An 18,042-nucleotide genomic window follows, 5' to 3' on the forward strand; every position below is an offset into this window, starting at 1 on the left:
TTTTGAAGGAACTCGGCAGGTAGGTTGGCCCAAACATCTTGGAGAACTAACCACAGTTCTTCTGTGGATTTAGGCAGCCTCAGTTGCTTCTCTCTCTTCATGTAATCCCAGACAGACTCGATGATGTTGAGATCAGGGCTCTGTGGGGGCCATACCATCACTTCCAGGACTCCTTGTTCTTCTTTACGCTGAAGATAGTTCTTAATGACTTTCGCTGTATGTTTGGGGTCGTTGTCATGCTGCAGAATAAATTTGGGGCCAATCAGATGCCTCCCTGATGGTATTGCATGATGGATAAGTATCTGCCTGTACTTCTCAGCATTGAGGAGACCATTAATTCTGACCAAATCCCCAACTCCATTTGCAGAAATGCAGCCCCAAACTTGCAAGGAACCTCCACTATGCTTCACTGTTGCCTGCAGACACTCATTAGTGTACCGCTCTCCAGCCCTTCGGCGAACAAACTGCCTTCTGCTACAGCCAAATATTTCAAATTTTGACTCATCAGTCCAGAGCACCTGCTGCCATTTTTCTGCACCCCAGTTCCTGTGTTTTCATGCATAGTTGAGTCGCTTGGCCTTGTTTCCACGTCAGAGGTATGGCTTTTTGGCCGCAAGTCTTCCATGAAGGCCACTTCTGACCAGACTTCTCCGGACAGTAGATGGGTGTACCAGGGTCCCATTGTTTTCTGCCAATTCTGAGCTGATGGCACTGCTGGACATCTTCCGATTGCGAAGGGAAGTAAGCATGATGTGTCTTTCATCTGCAGCAGTAAGTTTCCTTGGCCGACCACTGCGTCTACGGTCCTCAACGTTGCCCGTTTCTTTGTGCTTCTTCAAAAGAGCTTGGACAGCACATCTGGAAACCCCTGTCTGCCTTGAAATTTCTGCCTGGGAGAGACCTTGCTGATGCAGTATAAATACCTTGTGTCTTGTTGCTGTGCTCAGTCTTGCCATGGTGTATGACTTTTGACAGTAAACTGTCTTCAGCAACCTCACCTTGTTAGCTGAGTTTGGCTGTTCCTCACCCAGTTTTATTCCTCCTACACAGCTGTTTCTGTTTCAGTTAATGATTGTATTTCAACCTACATATTGAATTGATGATCATTAGCACCTGTTTGGTATAATTGTTTAATCATACACCTGACTATATGCCTACAAAACCCCTGACTTTGTGCAAGTGGACCTAGAAGAATTGATGCTGTTTTGAAGGCAAAGGGTGGTCACACCAAATATGGATTTGATTTAGATTTTTCTTCTGTTCACTCACTTTGCATTTAGTTAATTCATAAATATAATCTATTAACATGTCTATTTTTGAAAGCATTCTTACTTTACAGCATTTTTTCACACCTGCCTAAAACTTTTGCACAGTACTGTACATTTTCACACTGATGTATCCCCTTTATATTATATGGTCCAAGTTTACAAATGAATGAATGAAACATGTTAAGACGATACTATACTGTGTCTTTAACCCTAATTATAATATGCACTCGCACAGTTAACAACACTGTTGAATGCTTATGGCCTTTTTCAACACACTTCTGGAGACCGATGCTCATAATACCTAAACTTAAGGCAGAAGGCAAAAAATGAATATTCTATCCTTGCACAACACAGCTCAGCATCAACAAAGAAAAGTCAAAGAAGAATATAAAATCTGACACGGAATCCTATTTAAAACTAGAAGGTGTTTTGCCTATTATGGGAAATCCCTCTTAGGAGTGGTCGTAAATGACTATGCTGATAGATCTATTAATAGCTAGTGGACGTGTACTTTTGGTGTAACGCTGTGTTATAACAATGTGCAATTCTGTGTGTTTTGTTCCCCCAACAATAGGAAGGCATAAACAAATTAAAATCAAACCAATCCAACCAGCCAATCACAAGTAATAGAGGTGCAATCTTTTATAGAAACAAATAAACATACTATCAGACACACATCAGTACAAGAAAATATATCATAAGAACATAAGAACATAAGAAAGTTTACAAATGAGAGGAGGTCATTTAGCCCATCTTGCTCGTTTGGTTGTTAGTAGCTTATTGATCCCAGAATCTCATCAAGCAGCTTCTTGAAGGATCCCAACATTACTGGGGTTGGTTCCAGACCCTCACAATTCTCTGTGTAAAAAAGTGCCTCCTATTTTCTGTTCTGAATGCCCCTTTATCTAATCTCCATTTGTGACCCCTGGTCCTTGTCCTTTTAGGATTTTAGGATTTTGAATGCTTGAATCAGATCACCACGTAGTCTTCTTTGTTCAAGACTGAATAGATTCAATTCTTTTAGCCTGTCTGCATACGACATGCCTTTTAAACCCAGGATAATTCTGGTTGCTCTTCTTTGCACTCTTTCTAGAGCAGCAATATCCTTTTTGTAACAAGTTGACCAGAACTGAACACAATATTCTAGGTGAGGTCTTACTAATGCATTGTGCATAATGCATAATGCAGGAGGCTGTGTGGTCCAGTGGTTAAAGAAACGGGCTTGTAACCAGGAGGTCCTCGGTTCAAATCCCACCTCAGCCATTGACTCATTGTGTGACCCTGAGCAAGTCACTTAACCTCCTTGTGCTCCGGCTTTCAGGTGAGACGCACTTGTAAGTGACTCTGCAGCTGATTCATAGTTCACACACCCTAGTCTCTGTAAATCGCCTTGGATAAAGGCATCTGCTAAATAAACAAATAATAATAATTGTAAAGTTTTAACATTACTTCCCTTGATTTAAATTCAACACTTCTCATAATATATCCGAGCATCTTGCTGTCTAGATCATTTTGAATGACCTTTGCTGCTGCACAGTGTTTGCCACTCCTCCTATTTTTGTTTCGTCTGCAAATTTAACAAGTTTGCTTACTATAACAGAATCTAAATCATTAATGTAGATTAGGAATAGCAGAGGACCTAACTGATCCCTGTGGTACACCACTGGTTACCTCGCTCCATTTTGACGTTTCTCCTCTAATCAGTACTTTCTGTTTTCTACATGTTAACCACTCCCTAATCCATGTGCATGCATTTCCTTGAATCCCTACTACGTTCAGTTTGAGAATTAATCTTTTATTCGGGACTTATATCGGCCACTTAATCATTCTGAATTTCTCTCCTTTGTTGCCATGTGTATACACAGTGCATCTGTCTGCTGTGTGTCTGTGTCTGTACATATGCAGTATGTCCTGCTTCTTTTTTAGTTACACACTTTCAAACTGGAACTCACTACCCAGGAACATTCAGGATGCTAAAACTAGACACGTTCATGCTGACTTATTTGTGAAACATACTGCAGATCAGTTGGTTGTTTTAAAAAGTGCTTTCCCAGTGAAACCTGAATTATCTAGCAGTTTATGCTTAATTAAGACACTGTTTAAAACAGGTGTCTGCTTATTCACTGTCTCTGTCATTCACTGATATTGAAACAAAGAAAAGCTGGGGTTTATAATGGCTGGTAAGAATGGGTGGATGGTGAGGTCAGGTGGCTGCTGTATATGCTGTATATGCTATATGCTTGTGAAACCTGCTCAGAAAGGCACTCTACACGTCAGCACTGTTGTTGTTGTTGTTGTTGTAAGAAAGGGATCTCTGTGACTCCCATTGGGCACATTTTATCTGAATCTTGAGCTGAAACAAGACAGTAAATAACCCTTATAAAAGTTTACCACACTATTTTCCCATGCTTTTCCCATGGTTATATTCTGCATTTACCATAGTTTACCCTGGTTTGCTATGTTTATTAATGGGCTTTACCATACCTCGCTATTCTTTGCAATGCTTACCTATGCTTTACCCTACCTTCACTTTATTACACTTTGCTATGCTTTTACTGTGGTACACTTTTGTAAGGGATTAGCTGGAAGTATCAATCTGGAGATTCTCATCCAGCAGAAACATACTGGTCATCGTTTCCATTGGTAACGGCCTCTGTGCGCATCGTAGTGTGGCACTGAGCTGTTCTTTACCAGTGGTATGGAATCGTTTCTGCACAGCCCCCTTCCATTTGCTTCTGGTACCGCAAATATGGTACCTGCACCGCATCTTCAGTCACCACTGACATTTCATTATATGCATGTGGAGGTGAAGTACAGTTAGTTTAAAAAAGAAAAGATTTTGTCAGGTGGCGATTGTGTTAAAAGAAATTGTGTCAAACCATTTTAATCCATTATTATTATTATTATTATTTATTTATTAGCAGACGCCCTTATCCAGGGCAACTTACAATCGTAAGCAAATACATTTCAAGTGTTACAATACAAGTAATACAATAAGAGCAAGAAATACAATAACTTTTGTTCAAGCAAAGTATAAGTGTGACAAACCACAATTCAATAATACAGCAGATAATAGTGATAGTTACATCAGGATATGATTAAATAGTGATAGTTACATCAGGATATGATTAAATACAAAGTACTACAGGTTAAACACTTGGCAGATTACAGTATTCTGAAGTACAGGATTAAATGCAGTAAAATAGGGGGCAGATAAGAGCAAAATAAAGCACATTTACATGAAGGGTGATAGTGTCCCAGGATACAAACAGAGGAGTTCTACAGGTGCTCTTTGAAAAGGTGAGTCTTAAGGAGGCGCCGGAATGTGGTCAGGGACTGGTCAGTCCTGACATCTGTAGGAAGGTCATTCCACCACTGCGGAGCAAGGGTGGAGAAGGAGCGGGCTCTGGAGGCAGGGGAGCGTAGCGGAGGTAGAGCTAGTCTTCTAGTGCAGGCGGAGCGGAGAGGTCGAGTGGGGGTGTAGGGAGAGATGAGGGTCTGGAGGTAGCTGGGTGCAGTCTGGTCAAGGCATCTGTAGGCTAGTACAAGAGTCTTGAACTGGATGCGAGCGGTGATCGGGAGCCAGTGGAGTGAGCGGAGTAGTGGAGTAGCATGGGCGAAGCGAGGCAGAGAGAACACCAGGCGGGCAGCAGAGTTCTGGATGAGCTGGAGCGGACGGGTGGCGGACGCAGGGAGACCAGCCAGGAGGGAGTTGCAGCAGTCTAGGCGGGAGAGTACCAGGGCCTGGACCAGGAGCTGGGTAGCATAGTTGGTGAGGAAGGGTCGGATTCTTCGGATGTTGCTCAGGAAGAATTGGCAAGTGCGTGCCAGAGTGGAGATGTGCTGGGAATAAGAGAGGCAGGGGTCCAGGGTGACTCCAAGGTTCTTAGCTGAGGAAGAGGGAGAGAGTGTGGTAGATTCCAGAGGAACAGAGATAGAGAGATCAGAGGAGGGGGAGGAGGAGGGAAAGAAAAGGAGGTCAGATTTAGAGAGGTTGAGTTTGAGGTGATGCGAGTGCATCCAGGAGGAAATAGCAGACAGACAGGTAGAGATACGGGAGGAGATGGTGGAGTCAGAGGTGGGGAAGGAGAGGAAAATCTGAGCATCATCAGCATAGAAATGGTATGAGAAACCATAGGATGCGATGAGGGGGCCCAGGGAGCGGGTGTAGAGAGAGAACAGGAGAGGACCCAAGACTGACCCTTGGGGGACTCCAGTTAAGAGAGGGTGAGGTGTGGAGGTTGCTCCACGCCAGGTTACCTGGTAAGTGCGGTTGGAGAGGTAGGAGGAGAACCAGGCCAGAGCAGTGCCAGAGATCCCCAGGTCAGCAAGAGATGATAGTAGAATAGAGTGATCAACAGTGTCAAAGGCAGCAGAGAGGTCGAGGAGAATTAGGACAGAGGAGAGAGAGGCAGCTCGGGCACACTTAAGTGAGTTGGTGACAGACAGGAGGGCGGTTTCAGTGGAGTGGGCAGAGCGGAAGCCAGATTGGAGAGGGTCAAGCAGAGAGTGGTTGGACAGGAAAGCAGAGAGCTGGCGGTGTACAGTCCGCTAGAGGGTTTTGGAGAGGAAGGGTAGGAGGGAGACAGGACGGTAGCTCTGGAGGGAGGTGGGGTCGAGGGTAGGTTTTTTGAGGAGGGGAGTGATAGAGGCTTTTTTGAAGGCAGAGGGAAAGATACCAGAAAGTAGAGAGGTGTTGAGGAGGGAGGAGATGAAGGGGAGTAGAGCAGGAGCAGCAGCTTGAAAGAGGTGAGTTGGGAGGGGGTCCAAGGCACACGTGGTGGGTTTGTGACCCTGGAGCAGGGAGGAGAGGTCAGAGTCTGAGAGGGGCAAGAAGGTGGAGAAGGAGGGCAAGTTAGTAGGGGATGTAGTGGGTGTAGGGGTTGGAGCAGGAGGAGGTGCGGGGGAGGGAGAGGTGTTAAAGTTTGCGGATATCTGAGATTTTAGAAGAGAAGAAGGAGGCAAAGTCATCAGGGGAGATAGAGGAGGGAGGAGGAGGGGGGGTTTAGGAGGGAGGAGAAGGTAGAGAATAGTTTATGTGGGTTGTTAGTGGAGGCTTGGATTACAGATTGGAAATAAGCACATTTAGCAGAGGAGAGAGTAGAGGAGAAGGAAGAGAGGAGAGTGCGGTAAAGGTCTAGGGCAGCAGGGAGTTTGGTTCTCTTCCATTTCTTTTCAGCAGATCGCAGTGTGATTCTTGCCGAGCGGAGAGCAGAGGAGAGCCAGGGATGGGGAGGGGAGGGGCGAGCAGGTCGGGAGGTGAGGGGACAGAGGGAGTCGAGGGAGGAGGTGAGTGAGGAGAAGAGGGTGGAGGTAGCAGAGTCTACGGAGAGTTGTGAAAAGGAGTCGATAGGAGGGAGGTGAGAGAGAGCAGTGGAGGCAAGGACAGAGGGGGAGAGAGATCGGAGGTTACGGCGAGAGGTGACAGTGGGGGTAGGAGGAGCAGGGAGAGGGGGGAGAGACAGAGAAAAAGAGATGAAATAGTGATCAGAGAGGTCCAGGGGGGTGACAGAGAGGGTGGAGGGGCAGCAGGCCCTGGAGAAGGTGAGGTCCAGTTGACGGCCAGCTTTGTGGGTAGGAGGGGACGGAGAGAGACAGAAGTCGAAGGAGTGAAGGAGAGGAAGGAATCCAGCAGAGTGGCTGGGGTTGGAGAGATGGATGTTGAAGTCACCCAACAAGACAGTCGGGGTAGACAGAGAGGGGAGGGAGGAGAGTAGATAGTCGAGTTCATCCAGAAAGTGAGTGAGAGGCCCAGGGGGGCGGTACAGGACAATGAGCAGGAGTTGACAGGGAGAGGTTAGTTGGACTGCATGAAATTCAAAGGTATTGACAGAGAGTGAGGTGAGATCGGAGGGGACAGAAAAGAGTAAGGAGGGAGAGAGGAGAAGACCCGTCCCACCTCCCCGTCCAGTGAGACGCGGGGTATGGGACAAGACGATTAAAGTTAAAGTGTATGTCACAAAAAAAAAATTATGCTGACAAAATAATTTTTCACTTACTGTACTTAAAAGGAAAGCAGGGGTCAGTTGTTTTAGTTTATAATTCATAACTGCAACCTGTTCTCATAAATACTTTTTTGGTCTTGCATGCTTCTCTTAAAGAGTAAGTAGCAGGTTTCCAAAAAATATAGCACGTGTTGCTACAACTGTTTAAATAACGTACCTGTAATTTTTCTTTTCATTGTTAACATTGTGACAACTTTTTACACTTCTAACTTTAAACTCTGTTTCAATGCTGTTTTCAAAATGGCTGCCCTAGTGCACTGGGGTTTGAGATTTGTCCTCTAAATTACTGCATGAAGAGTTTTTCTGTTCCGTACCACATCTTGAATCATTATTGTTGTGTTACCCGTTTGACAATGTGGGCAATAATCCTTACACTATCAGTGCACTAGAGTGGCCATTTTGAAAAGAGCTTTGAAATGTACTTTAATGTTAAAGTGGTTTTAAATCAGTGGTTTTCAACCCCAGTCCTGAGGACCGTCAGCTATAACATTCTATAAGTAACTTGAACTCTGCAACTGTTTAACAGCTCAACACCATTAAAAAGGTCTAATTAAGCAAATTATCATTTAAATTAAGTGTCTACTTAAGTAATTGAGCGCTCAGTTGGAATGAAAACCAGCAGACATAGTGGGTCCCCTGGACCAGGGTTGAAAAACACTACTCTAAATCACTGCAGGAAGAGCAAATAAAAAAAATTTAAAAAAAACAAGTGCTCTGGATTTTCTGTACCACGTCATGGATCGTGCTGTGTTACATTTCACAATGTGGGCAATAATCCTTACACTATCAGTGCACTAGAGCAGCCATTTTGAAAAAAGCTTTACAACAGATTTTAAAGTTCTAAGTGTAAAAAGTTGTCATGATGTTAACAATGAAAAGAAAAATTACAGGTACATTGTTTAAACAGTTGTAGTAACACGTGAGGACGTATAATGGTATATTTTTCGAAACCTCGTTACTTACTCTTTAATATCTTCAAAACAGGTGTTTGTCAAATGTGAATTTTGATTTGGGAAGTTGCGTTTTGTCTTCTCAAGAACAAGGTAGGATCGGTGTTGTAGGTCATAGGTACCTAAAATAAAATGCATATTTGACTGGGCGTTTTCAGTATATAAAATAAAATGTATATTTGACTGGGCATTTTCAGTATATAAAATAAAATGTATATTTGACTGGGCATTTTCAGTATATAAAATAAAATGCATATTTGACTGGGCATTTTCAGTATATAAAATAAAATGCATATTTGACTGGGCATTTTCAGTATATAAAATAAAATGTATATTTGACTGGGCATTTTCAGTATATAAAATAAAATGTATATTTGACTGGGCATTTTCAGCATATAAAATAAAATGTATATTTGACTGGGCATTTTCAGCATATAAAATAAGATGTATATTTGACTGGGCATTTTCAGCATATAAAATAAGATGTATATTTGACTGGGCATTTTCAGCATATACAAAGCAGGTTCCAGCTAAGAATTAGCTAAAAGATTGCTGTAATACTATTTTTAGGAATCCACTTTTTAGAAGAATGAATTACAAATGTATTAAGTTTAATATCACATTAGATCGTATTCCTGAACCCTAATACTCATGACTGAAATTGTAGATGGAATATCTAAGGGGTAGTGTTGTGTGATTTATATTACCCCTTTACTTTGTAACATAAGTTAAGTTTTTGGTGTTTTTATATCCAGTGTGGAAATTAAAATGATTCTATACTGCCTTCAGCTTCTGGTCAGACACAGGACTGTACAGTACCTGTGGGGATCTTTGAACTCTGCAGCTTCAGACTATGAATTAGTAGACAGCATTACCCTCTATCATTGCCTCCTTCAACTGTCAGTCAAAGTTAGCAAGTTAATATTAAAAAAGGGTAAAGTTATTCATTCAAAAATGACAAATACTTGAAAGAAGAGGAAATTGTTAAAGTTTATCCGTTGGCTGTTGTTTGGTTTGTGTCGAGAGGGTGTACTTCGTGTCAAGCTGTACTCGACTGCTTTTGAGCGTGTAGCAGACAGCCAATCAAAAGACAAGATTTTTGCAAGCTATGATGGAATTGTTCGAATAACTAGATTGAATAGTTTATCTGTTGTTATTAATTAGATATTAAACTCAAAATAATAAATGACTATTTCATTTTTTTCTTTATTGTTTGACCGCCCCTTACCTTTTTAAGATCTTTGCAATCATTCTGCGTGGTTCTTATTGCAACGACTCCAATATTGTGTATTTTTTTATTCTTTGTATGTACTTTGACTGTGACCTCCAATCTAGTTGAATGCAATAGACATATGTATTGTAGGTCTGATCAGACAAACTGTCTTTATGTTAGTAAGCGCCAGCACCATCTTCTAGTGCACAGCAGTGTATTTATTACCAGTAAAACAAAAGCACTTGATCCAAAGTGGCAGACCACTTGTCCCCTTTGTCTGTGCCATTTCAGCTAAAGTAATATAAGGAAAACATGTATAGAAACTTACAATGTTTTAACTACCAGACTAGATTGACCCTAATCACACTTTCCCTTTCTCCCACTCTTGATTGCGTTGACGGTTTATACCGGACTGTTGCTGATTTCCTGCTGGTCATGTTGGATGTTCTTTGTAACAGTATGGCAAGGTTTGTTTTAAATTGTGATTTCCATAACCATCATTGTCAATCCTTGATTGGTTCAATTTCTGGGCCAGAGACCCACCCACAACAGCAAGAATGCTAATTGAAAGATTTTTACATGTATTTTTAGTTGGAAGTTTTTTTCTCATTTTTCTGGCCTGAGTACGTAAGTTCTGTCCAAAACAACTACATTAGTGGAATATAAATAAATAAATAATAATAATAATTAAAAATGTAAACAAACTGGTCTGCCTTCTGGAAAAGTAAAACGTGCAGAAGGTTAAATTAAGAAAGACTGTATTGTAGTAAACAGACACAAATGACATTGCCAGTGATCCTACTGCTCGTGCTGATACAGCAGTGATCCTACTGCTCGTGCTGATACAGCAGTGATCCTACTGCTCGTGCTGATACAGCAGTGATCCTACTGCTCGTGCTGATACAGCAGTGATCCTACTGCTCGTGCGAGATACAGCAGTGATCCTACTGCTCGTGCTGATACAGCAGTGATCCTACTGCTTGTGCTGATACAGCAGTGATCCTACTGCTTGTGCGAGATACAGGCATGAAATTCGATTTTAAAACCCTGGTTAGCACTTCTTTAAAATGAAAAGGACAGCAGGAGCAGTGACTATGTGACTAAACCTAATGGGCATGGATTTAAAGTAAGGAAACATTTGAATACTAGACTGCATGCAGAGAAACCAGCAATATATATATATATATATATATATATATATATATATATATATATATATATATATATATATATATATATATATATATATACCATATTAAAAAGGGGAGTCATCATCATCATCATTATCATCATCATCTAACCACTTATTAGTAAATGGATCACGGATTTCCTTTAACCTGATTAAAACACACTACCTACCACACTAGAGTACAAGTGTACTCTTGAATCTTGAATTGGGCATGACCATAATGTGGATAGAAAAGAGACAGTGGGAAAGACCACCCACACCTCCTGCAATAGAACAATTTTAACCCTTGGTTTCTGGGGTAAATCAAGGAACAAAACAACCAACATTGGATTCATTGGGGCATGTTTTCAAAGTGCTAAATCGAGTCTTTAAATAATTCCTGTATTTTTAAAAGAAATACAAATCCCTAGTGATGTAATAAATCGGAGAAGCAAACAACTTGAGACTGTTAAGGAGACCTTGAATTATTGTTTTAAAAGGCATCACAAAACTATGTACATCAAAGATTTAGGCACCACAATCGGCCCCTTGATTATCAAGTAATACAAGCTGAAAAAAAAGGGGAGGAAAGAGTTGCGATTCTACTCAGATTTTGGAAATCCTCTGGTTTGGTTCATTTTTACCCACTGCTTCAGCAAGCACCCTGATTCAAACATGATTGAGAGAAAGTGAATGTTAGACAGTCCCATTGGATTGCAGGGACTCTCATTTATATGCCAAAGCTGCCAAAGAACTCTGGCCACAAAACATTTGCCTCTCAAGCCCCTCACGCACTCTCAATGAATTGTCTGCTGCCTTGAGAGCCCCTACCACTGCCAAACATGTTTAAAAAAGATGTGCCCTTCATTAAAGCTTATTAAGGACCGAATTTTGTTTTTCATTATTTGTTCAATGTTATATTTTTTTCTCATTAATGTCTTTCTATTTAGTTTGTAGATGAGTGTGATTGTATGTGATAATTAGATTTGAATAAACATACAGCACTATAGTTATTTCTGTTAACTAGTTACAATAACTAGTTTCATAGAAAGGATTTTCTACTGTAGATATTCTGAATATCTGATTAGATAGCTGGCTGTATTCACAAAGTCTTGACTTATTATTTAATACATAATTTTTAAAGTCAGTTTTAATGGATATAAGAATGTTTAGAATTCATGAAATATATTTTAAATTACTGTTCGTTTGTCGAATAATGTTTCAAAGATGTTTTACTGTCCCCGTTTATGTTGTTTTTGCAGTCATTTTGAGAAGTTCTTATTAAAATTACTTAAATGTTGTTTTGGGTTTTATTTTTACTTTTTGATTGTTAAGGTGACCTGAATTCAGGAGCTAATCTTCTGTTTTTTTGTTGCCTGCCATTGACATATGTAAGATCAGCCTTTGTATTCTGTAAGAAACTTGATCCTTATAATACCTGTTCACTTGGTGGAGGTGTCTCTTACTTCTGTAAAGACACTAATCTAGCCAAGAAAAGTGACAAGATCAGTCAAAACAAAACGTGCAAAACGAACGTCATGCCCACTTCTAAAGTGCTGTCATAAATGTCACGCATATCCAAAAGTAACCATAAGGACAAGGGTCTTTAAGTAAGAGGTCACATGCTCTTACCAGCCGTACAAACACCATGAATGAGCTGCCATCGATCGTAAGCAGACACAGATGTTCAGAACAATTACGTTTCATGATAGGATCTCAAGCACTGTGCTCAACAAGAATGTTTCTGAGAACGGCAACACTGGGCAGTGGAAACACAGCTTATAGTGACCTCATTCAGATTTTATTGTAATTAAAAAAAAAAACGCTTAATTCCTTTTTTCATGAACTGTTCAGATCCCCAATATTGAATTACACAATTATACTCTATGCACTGCATGACAATTGTTACATTCCGATATTCTGTGTATTTACATGTGTAAAATATATGTCGTCCCACAGTGAACCCAGTTTGAGCCCCTGGCTGAGCCACAGCTCCACCCATAGGCCGGCAGGGGAACAGCAGTTCTAGTGTTTGTGTTTTGTTCCTGCAGTGGCACAGAACCCCAACCACCCAGGAGACTGACGGCTTCCAGGTGAAGCGGCCCGGTGATGTCAGCGTACGCTGCACTCTGCTGCTGATGTTGGACTACCAGGTGAGGCAGAGGAATGCCAATACCTTGGAAAACATTTGAAAAGCATTTGTTGCAGGTTATTTTGATGTACTGAAACAGGATTCCCAATAGATGTCAAAGGGATTTTTTTTTTGCCTGTATGCATACTGTATTAATTTAGACGTGTCATCTCTTAGCTTGGTTGTAACTAAGTTCTGAAAAATATGGAGAGGTTCTTTTTAGTCTTCTTAAACTAAGCTTTGCGAGTCTTAATGTCCAAGTCTCTTTAAAAAAAAGTGGTAATGAAGTGAACCCTGGCATCACTGGGGTCAGTCCTAACTCCTTTGTCCCTGTGTATCATTGCCAGCCCCCGCAGTTCAAGCTTGACCCGAGACTGGCCCGGTTACTGGGGATCCACACCCAGACACGCTCTGTCATCATCCAGGCACTGTGGCAGTACGTCAAGACCAATAAGCTGCAGGACTCCCACGAGAAGGAGTACATCAACTGTGACAAGTACTTCCAGCAGGTATACACCCTCGCCCCCTTAACTCGACCACTGCAGTGATTATCTCCTATATAGAGCCTGGCTGTCTGTTGTACACCACACTTTCTTTTACATATACCTGGAGAGCCACATATTCTAATGAAATTATGATAGGACATGCTTTAGCACAAGTTACTGAGATTTGCAGACCTGGGGGTTGCATGGATGCACCTGTCCATCTGTCTTATATTTTTACATGTGCATACGGTGGTTGTTCGTCAAGGGAATATACTGAACTGCTTGTTTATTTATTTATTTGTCCATATGTTTATCAGGTGGTCACTTCCTTACCAGAGTTGGTAGAATGAAACACAGAGTTACTGCTGCTCTAAGAGAAACAAGCAGAGAGCTGCAGTGAGAAGTTTGAACCATGTTGTCTTTGACTTTTATGCTTGTGTTTCCTGTTTCTCCCCCATATAGATCTTCGATTGCCCGAGGCTGAAGTTCTCTGAGATCCCCCAGCGGCTCACTAACCTGCTGCTGCCCCCTGACCCCATCGTCATCAACCATGTCATCAGGTGAAGTAGAGTGGAGGGGGGGGGAAGATCTTCTTCTTTCTAGGGATACAAGCTGATCAGTTTAGCTTCATTATTGTACTGAAAAATGATTACCAATTTAGTGGTGTTTCTGAAAAAGGATCAGTGTCGCTGCTAGAGAGGTGTTCTGTTCCAGTAGACAACCGATTTCTCCATAAAAAGCTGCTGTGGAGGGGCTGGGGGGATGGGAGTTAAGTGTCATGTTAGTAAACTGGACATAATAAAATTACTTGAGTCCAGACCCCTTCCTGTTGTGGGTGAGTACATTGGTATGTCTTTATTTTAGAAAACCAACAAGCGAAAAGGAGGCCGATTAAAAAAAATCAAAGTGTGAGAGAGAAAGACTACTAGGGAGAAAGCTGCAATTTATGGGAGTGAAAACCTGATTTTAGATCATCGTGATAATCGATAATTTACAATTTATCATCCAACCCCAGTCTATGGCCCCATACATTTGCTGTGTCCTCGAGGTAAATATTCAATAACAACATACCCAGCCCTGGAAGAAGCTTCTTTTTCTCAGATACAGCAAATGATAAGAAAATAACAATTTGTTACAAACCTGGCAGTGTGGACCCCAACGACCAGAAAAAGACGGCTTGCTATGACATCGACGTGGAGGTGGAGGACCCTCTGAAAGGCCAGATGAGCAGCTTCCTGCTCTCCACAGCCAATCAGCAGGAGATTGCATCACTGGACAACAAGGTAACCAACTGGGGAACCTTCACTCATGATGTGGCCCCACTAATAACCATTTATTAGCATCAGATTCTATTTTTCATATAGAGTAAGACCTTAGAATGTTAATCCAGACAAGAGAATCTTCAGTCATGAATTCCATGTAAAATATGTTGAAAGAGGGTGATCAAGATAATAGTGATACTAGATTTGAAGACTTGATATTGTTTATTAGATTAATTGTGATATACTGTACAAACACTACCTTTCAAAACCTCAAAGGTCTCTTCTTCAGGTGTAAGTGAACATATAATACTGCAATATCATATTTTATCAGCTAGATGGTATCAGGTTGATACAGAATGAAAAAAAAAAACGAGCAGCTCTGAAACTCATAGATAAAGCACCCCAGACTTATCAGTGTATAAAAAAACACAGTACTGAAGTGATTGCAATAGAACCATGCAGAATCATAGAAAACATAATAAAAGATAAGAGGACAGTAAAAACAAATATACAATTATGCTACTTACTAAAATACTTGTGCATATATTTTTTTAACGTCGTATTTGAGTAATCACAATAAGAAACCCCAGAATAATTGCTTGCAAACATCCAAAAAAGATAAGGGGCAGTAAAAGAAAAATACACAATATCATTTAAAACTACTTGCTCTTTAAAATGACCCTCCCCTGTTTCATGTCTGTCAGATTCACGAGACAATCGAGTCCATCAACCAGCTGAAGATTCAGAGAGACTTCATGCTGAGTTTCTCCAAGGACCCCAAGGGGTATATCCAGGACTGGCTCAAATCCCAGAGCCGGGACCTCAAGGTGAGCATGTGCATCCAGTTAGACCAGGAGCTATTATTACAGGGGGCAAGGGGGGACAAACTGCAGCATACACATCGAGCTATACTGTACATTCACCTGTATAGAAAGAGAGACTGTCAGTGTCACAGGGTTAACTCTGTGTTGATCTGTCTGCTGTTCTCTGATTGACGACAGGTGATGACAGACGTGGTGGGGAACCCAGAAGAGGAGAGGAGAGCAGAGTTCTACCAGCAGCCCTGGTCTCAGGAGGCAGTCAACCGATACTTCTACTGCAAGGTGACCCTTCTCCCCTGAATCTCTCCCCTTACACACCACATACATTCGCAGACAAAAAAAATTGGCACCCTATGCTTGTAATACCATAATTCAAGGTAACAGATTAAGGACAAGACTTGCGTAAAATGTAACCCTTTTTAATAGAACAAAAAAGCAAAATACACAATTTCTAGTAATGTAAAACAAATAATCTTTATCAAAAAACAAACCAATTTATTTCATTTAAAGTATTCATTCATGACAAAAGTATTGGCACCCCTGCTTTAGTATGTTGTATGTCCTCCTTTTGCTTTTATTATGGCTTTCAGACATTTATGATCATTTTTAACCAGTATGTTACATCTTGTTGGTGAAACCTGGGTCCACTCTGTCTTGCATATTTCCTTCAGCTCAAACAGATTGGACACACAATGCTTGGCTACAGCTTTTTTCAGATCAGTCCAAAGTATTTCTGTTGGATTGAGATCTGGTGATTGCGAAAGCCATTCCCGAACTTTTACCTTCGTTTTCTTCAATAATTCGTTTTCTTCAATAAAAATGAACATAGCCGTATGCTCTGGGTCGTTGTCGTGTTGAGCAGATGGTATCATTGTACTTTGTAGAATGTTTTGATACACACAGTAGCTGTATTCATTCCACCTTCAATCACATAAATGTCTCCAGTCCCTGAACTGCTAAAACACCACAATTTCATAATCGAACCACCTTCATGTTTAACAGTAGGTACAACATTATAATCATTGGTCCAATTTTTGGAAAAAGTTGCATTTCAGTCTCATTGGATCAGGGAATTTTGTTGAATAATGCTTCAGATTCCTGTTAATTTCTTGGCAAATTGTATACGGTTTGTTTTATGAATTTTCTTTAAAGTGGTTTGCAGTGAGGTCTTTGGCAGTTAATTCTAGATTTTCTTTTTAGCTGCTTGGACAATTCTCCTATCTGCTGTACCCGTAATTTTCTTTGGCCGTCCACTTCTTTCAAGTGTTTCTATTGAATTTGTTCTGTGGCACTTCTTGATTATTGCTATGATTGTGGATTTTGGTATTCCATATTTTTTTGATATTTTTCTGTAGTTATTTCCTTTGCCGTAGTTTGCTACGAGTGCTTTTCTCAAACGGGAATCCAACTCCATTGTCTTGACCATCATCTGCTGTATTGCCAAAACGTTCTTCTTCAACAGAAATAATTGGAAATAATTGCCTCTTTATCTGGCTATTGACTTTATAATACAGCTTGAAGAGTAAGTAGTGGGGTTCCAAAAAATATAGCGTTACACGTTCCCAGGTGTTGCTACAACTGTTTAAATAATGTAGCTGTATTTTTTCTTTTGATTGTTAACAGCTTAACAACAGTTTACACTTAGAACTTTAAAATCTGTTGTAAAGCTCTCTTCAAAATGGCTGCTCTAGTGCACTGATAGTGTAAGGATTATTGCCCACATTGTGAAATGTAACACAGCACGATCCATGATGTGGTACAGAAAAGCCATAGAACTTGTTATGTGTTTTTTTTTTTTTTAATCGCTCTTCCTGCAGGTGTTGAGCTGTTAAACAGTTGCAGAGTTCACATTACTTATAAAATGTTATAGCGGACCGGGACCGGACTGGGGTTGAAAACCACTGATTTAGAGGACAGGTCTCAAACACCAGTGCACTAGAGCAGCCATTTAAAAAAATTGTTTTGAAACAGACTTTAAAGTTAAAAGTGTAAAAAGTTGTCAGGATGTTAACAATGAAAATAGAAATTACTAGTAAATTATTTTAATTTGTAAAATATGTAACAGTTGTAGCAACACATAGGGACATGTAACGCTATATTTTTCAGAACCCCACTACTTACTCTTTAATTACTGTGTAATGTTACTATTTTTTTTTTTAATTAGTTCTATTACATTTTTACAGACTTTTAATGTAAAGGTGCAAATACTTTTGTCTTGAACAAATATTTGAAATTGCTGAAGTGTTTTTGCTTTTTTATAAAGATTGTTTGTCAAACTACCAGAAATTGTGTATTTGTGTATTGTGTCAGATAAATTAGTGGCTGGTGTTCACTAAATGCTTCTATTTAACGTTTTCTTGAATTCTCTTACAGTAAGTGTAAGGTGCCAGTACTTTTGTCTGTGACTGTACTTCTACAGAAGGGTAAACCACCTCCCCTTCCCCTTTCACCACCCATACTACTACATGTTGTGTATAGGGGGTCTCTTCTTGTGTAAGAGATGTCATCTCGTGCAGTTTGGACGAGAGGACTGCAAAACGAAGCTCAGCGGGTCTGACTGCTCAAACTGTGCAAAAATGAGGTGTCTTCTACAATAAGAGACACTGTACACATGATGTATTAAATTAGAAATCACACAAATAACGATTGTACTCAAGAATAGCTTTAAAATGAAAAGTATGTTTATTTTGGTAAAATATGTTTTATCCCCCCTTTCCCCGGACGTGAAATAGTCCAGAA

At 40.5% G+C, this 18,042-nt stretch overlaps 1 protein-coding gene across 5 annotated transcripts in view; it reads left to right on the plus strand.

Moving 5' to 3' along the window:
• Positions 1-18,042, plus strand: part of LOC117394780 (SWI/SNF-related matrix-associated actin-dependent regulator of chromatin subfamily D member 3) — an 88,115-nt gene that overhangs the window by 61,288 nt on the left and 8,785 nt on the right. For all 5 annotated transcript variants that reach the window (XM_059018228.1, XM_059018221.1, XM_033993343.3 and 2 more), the window contains 6 exons: positions 12,656-12,757; positions 13,083-13,244; positions 13,683-13,780; positions 14,368-14,503; positions 15,187-15,309; positions 15,484-15,585. In XM_059018228.1, the coding sequence (XP_058874211.1) occupies positions 12,656-12,757; positions 13,083-13,244; positions 13,683-13,780; positions 14,368-14,503; positions 15,187-15,309; positions 15,484-15,585 (723 nt within the window). The remainder of the gene's footprint in view (positions 1-12,655; positions 12,758-13,082; positions 13,245-13,682; positions 13,781-14,367; positions 14,504-15,186; positions 15,310-15,483; positions 15,586-18,042) is intronic.

Source organism: Acipenser ruthenus, chromosome 3 (genome assembly GCF_902713425.1).
Source record: "Acipenser ruthenus chromosome 3, fAciRut3.2 maternal haplotype, whole genome shotgun sequence".
NCBI classification, from domain to species: Eukaryota; Metazoa; Chordata; class Actinopteri; order Acipenseriformes; family Acipenseridae; genus Acipenser; species Acipenser ruthenus.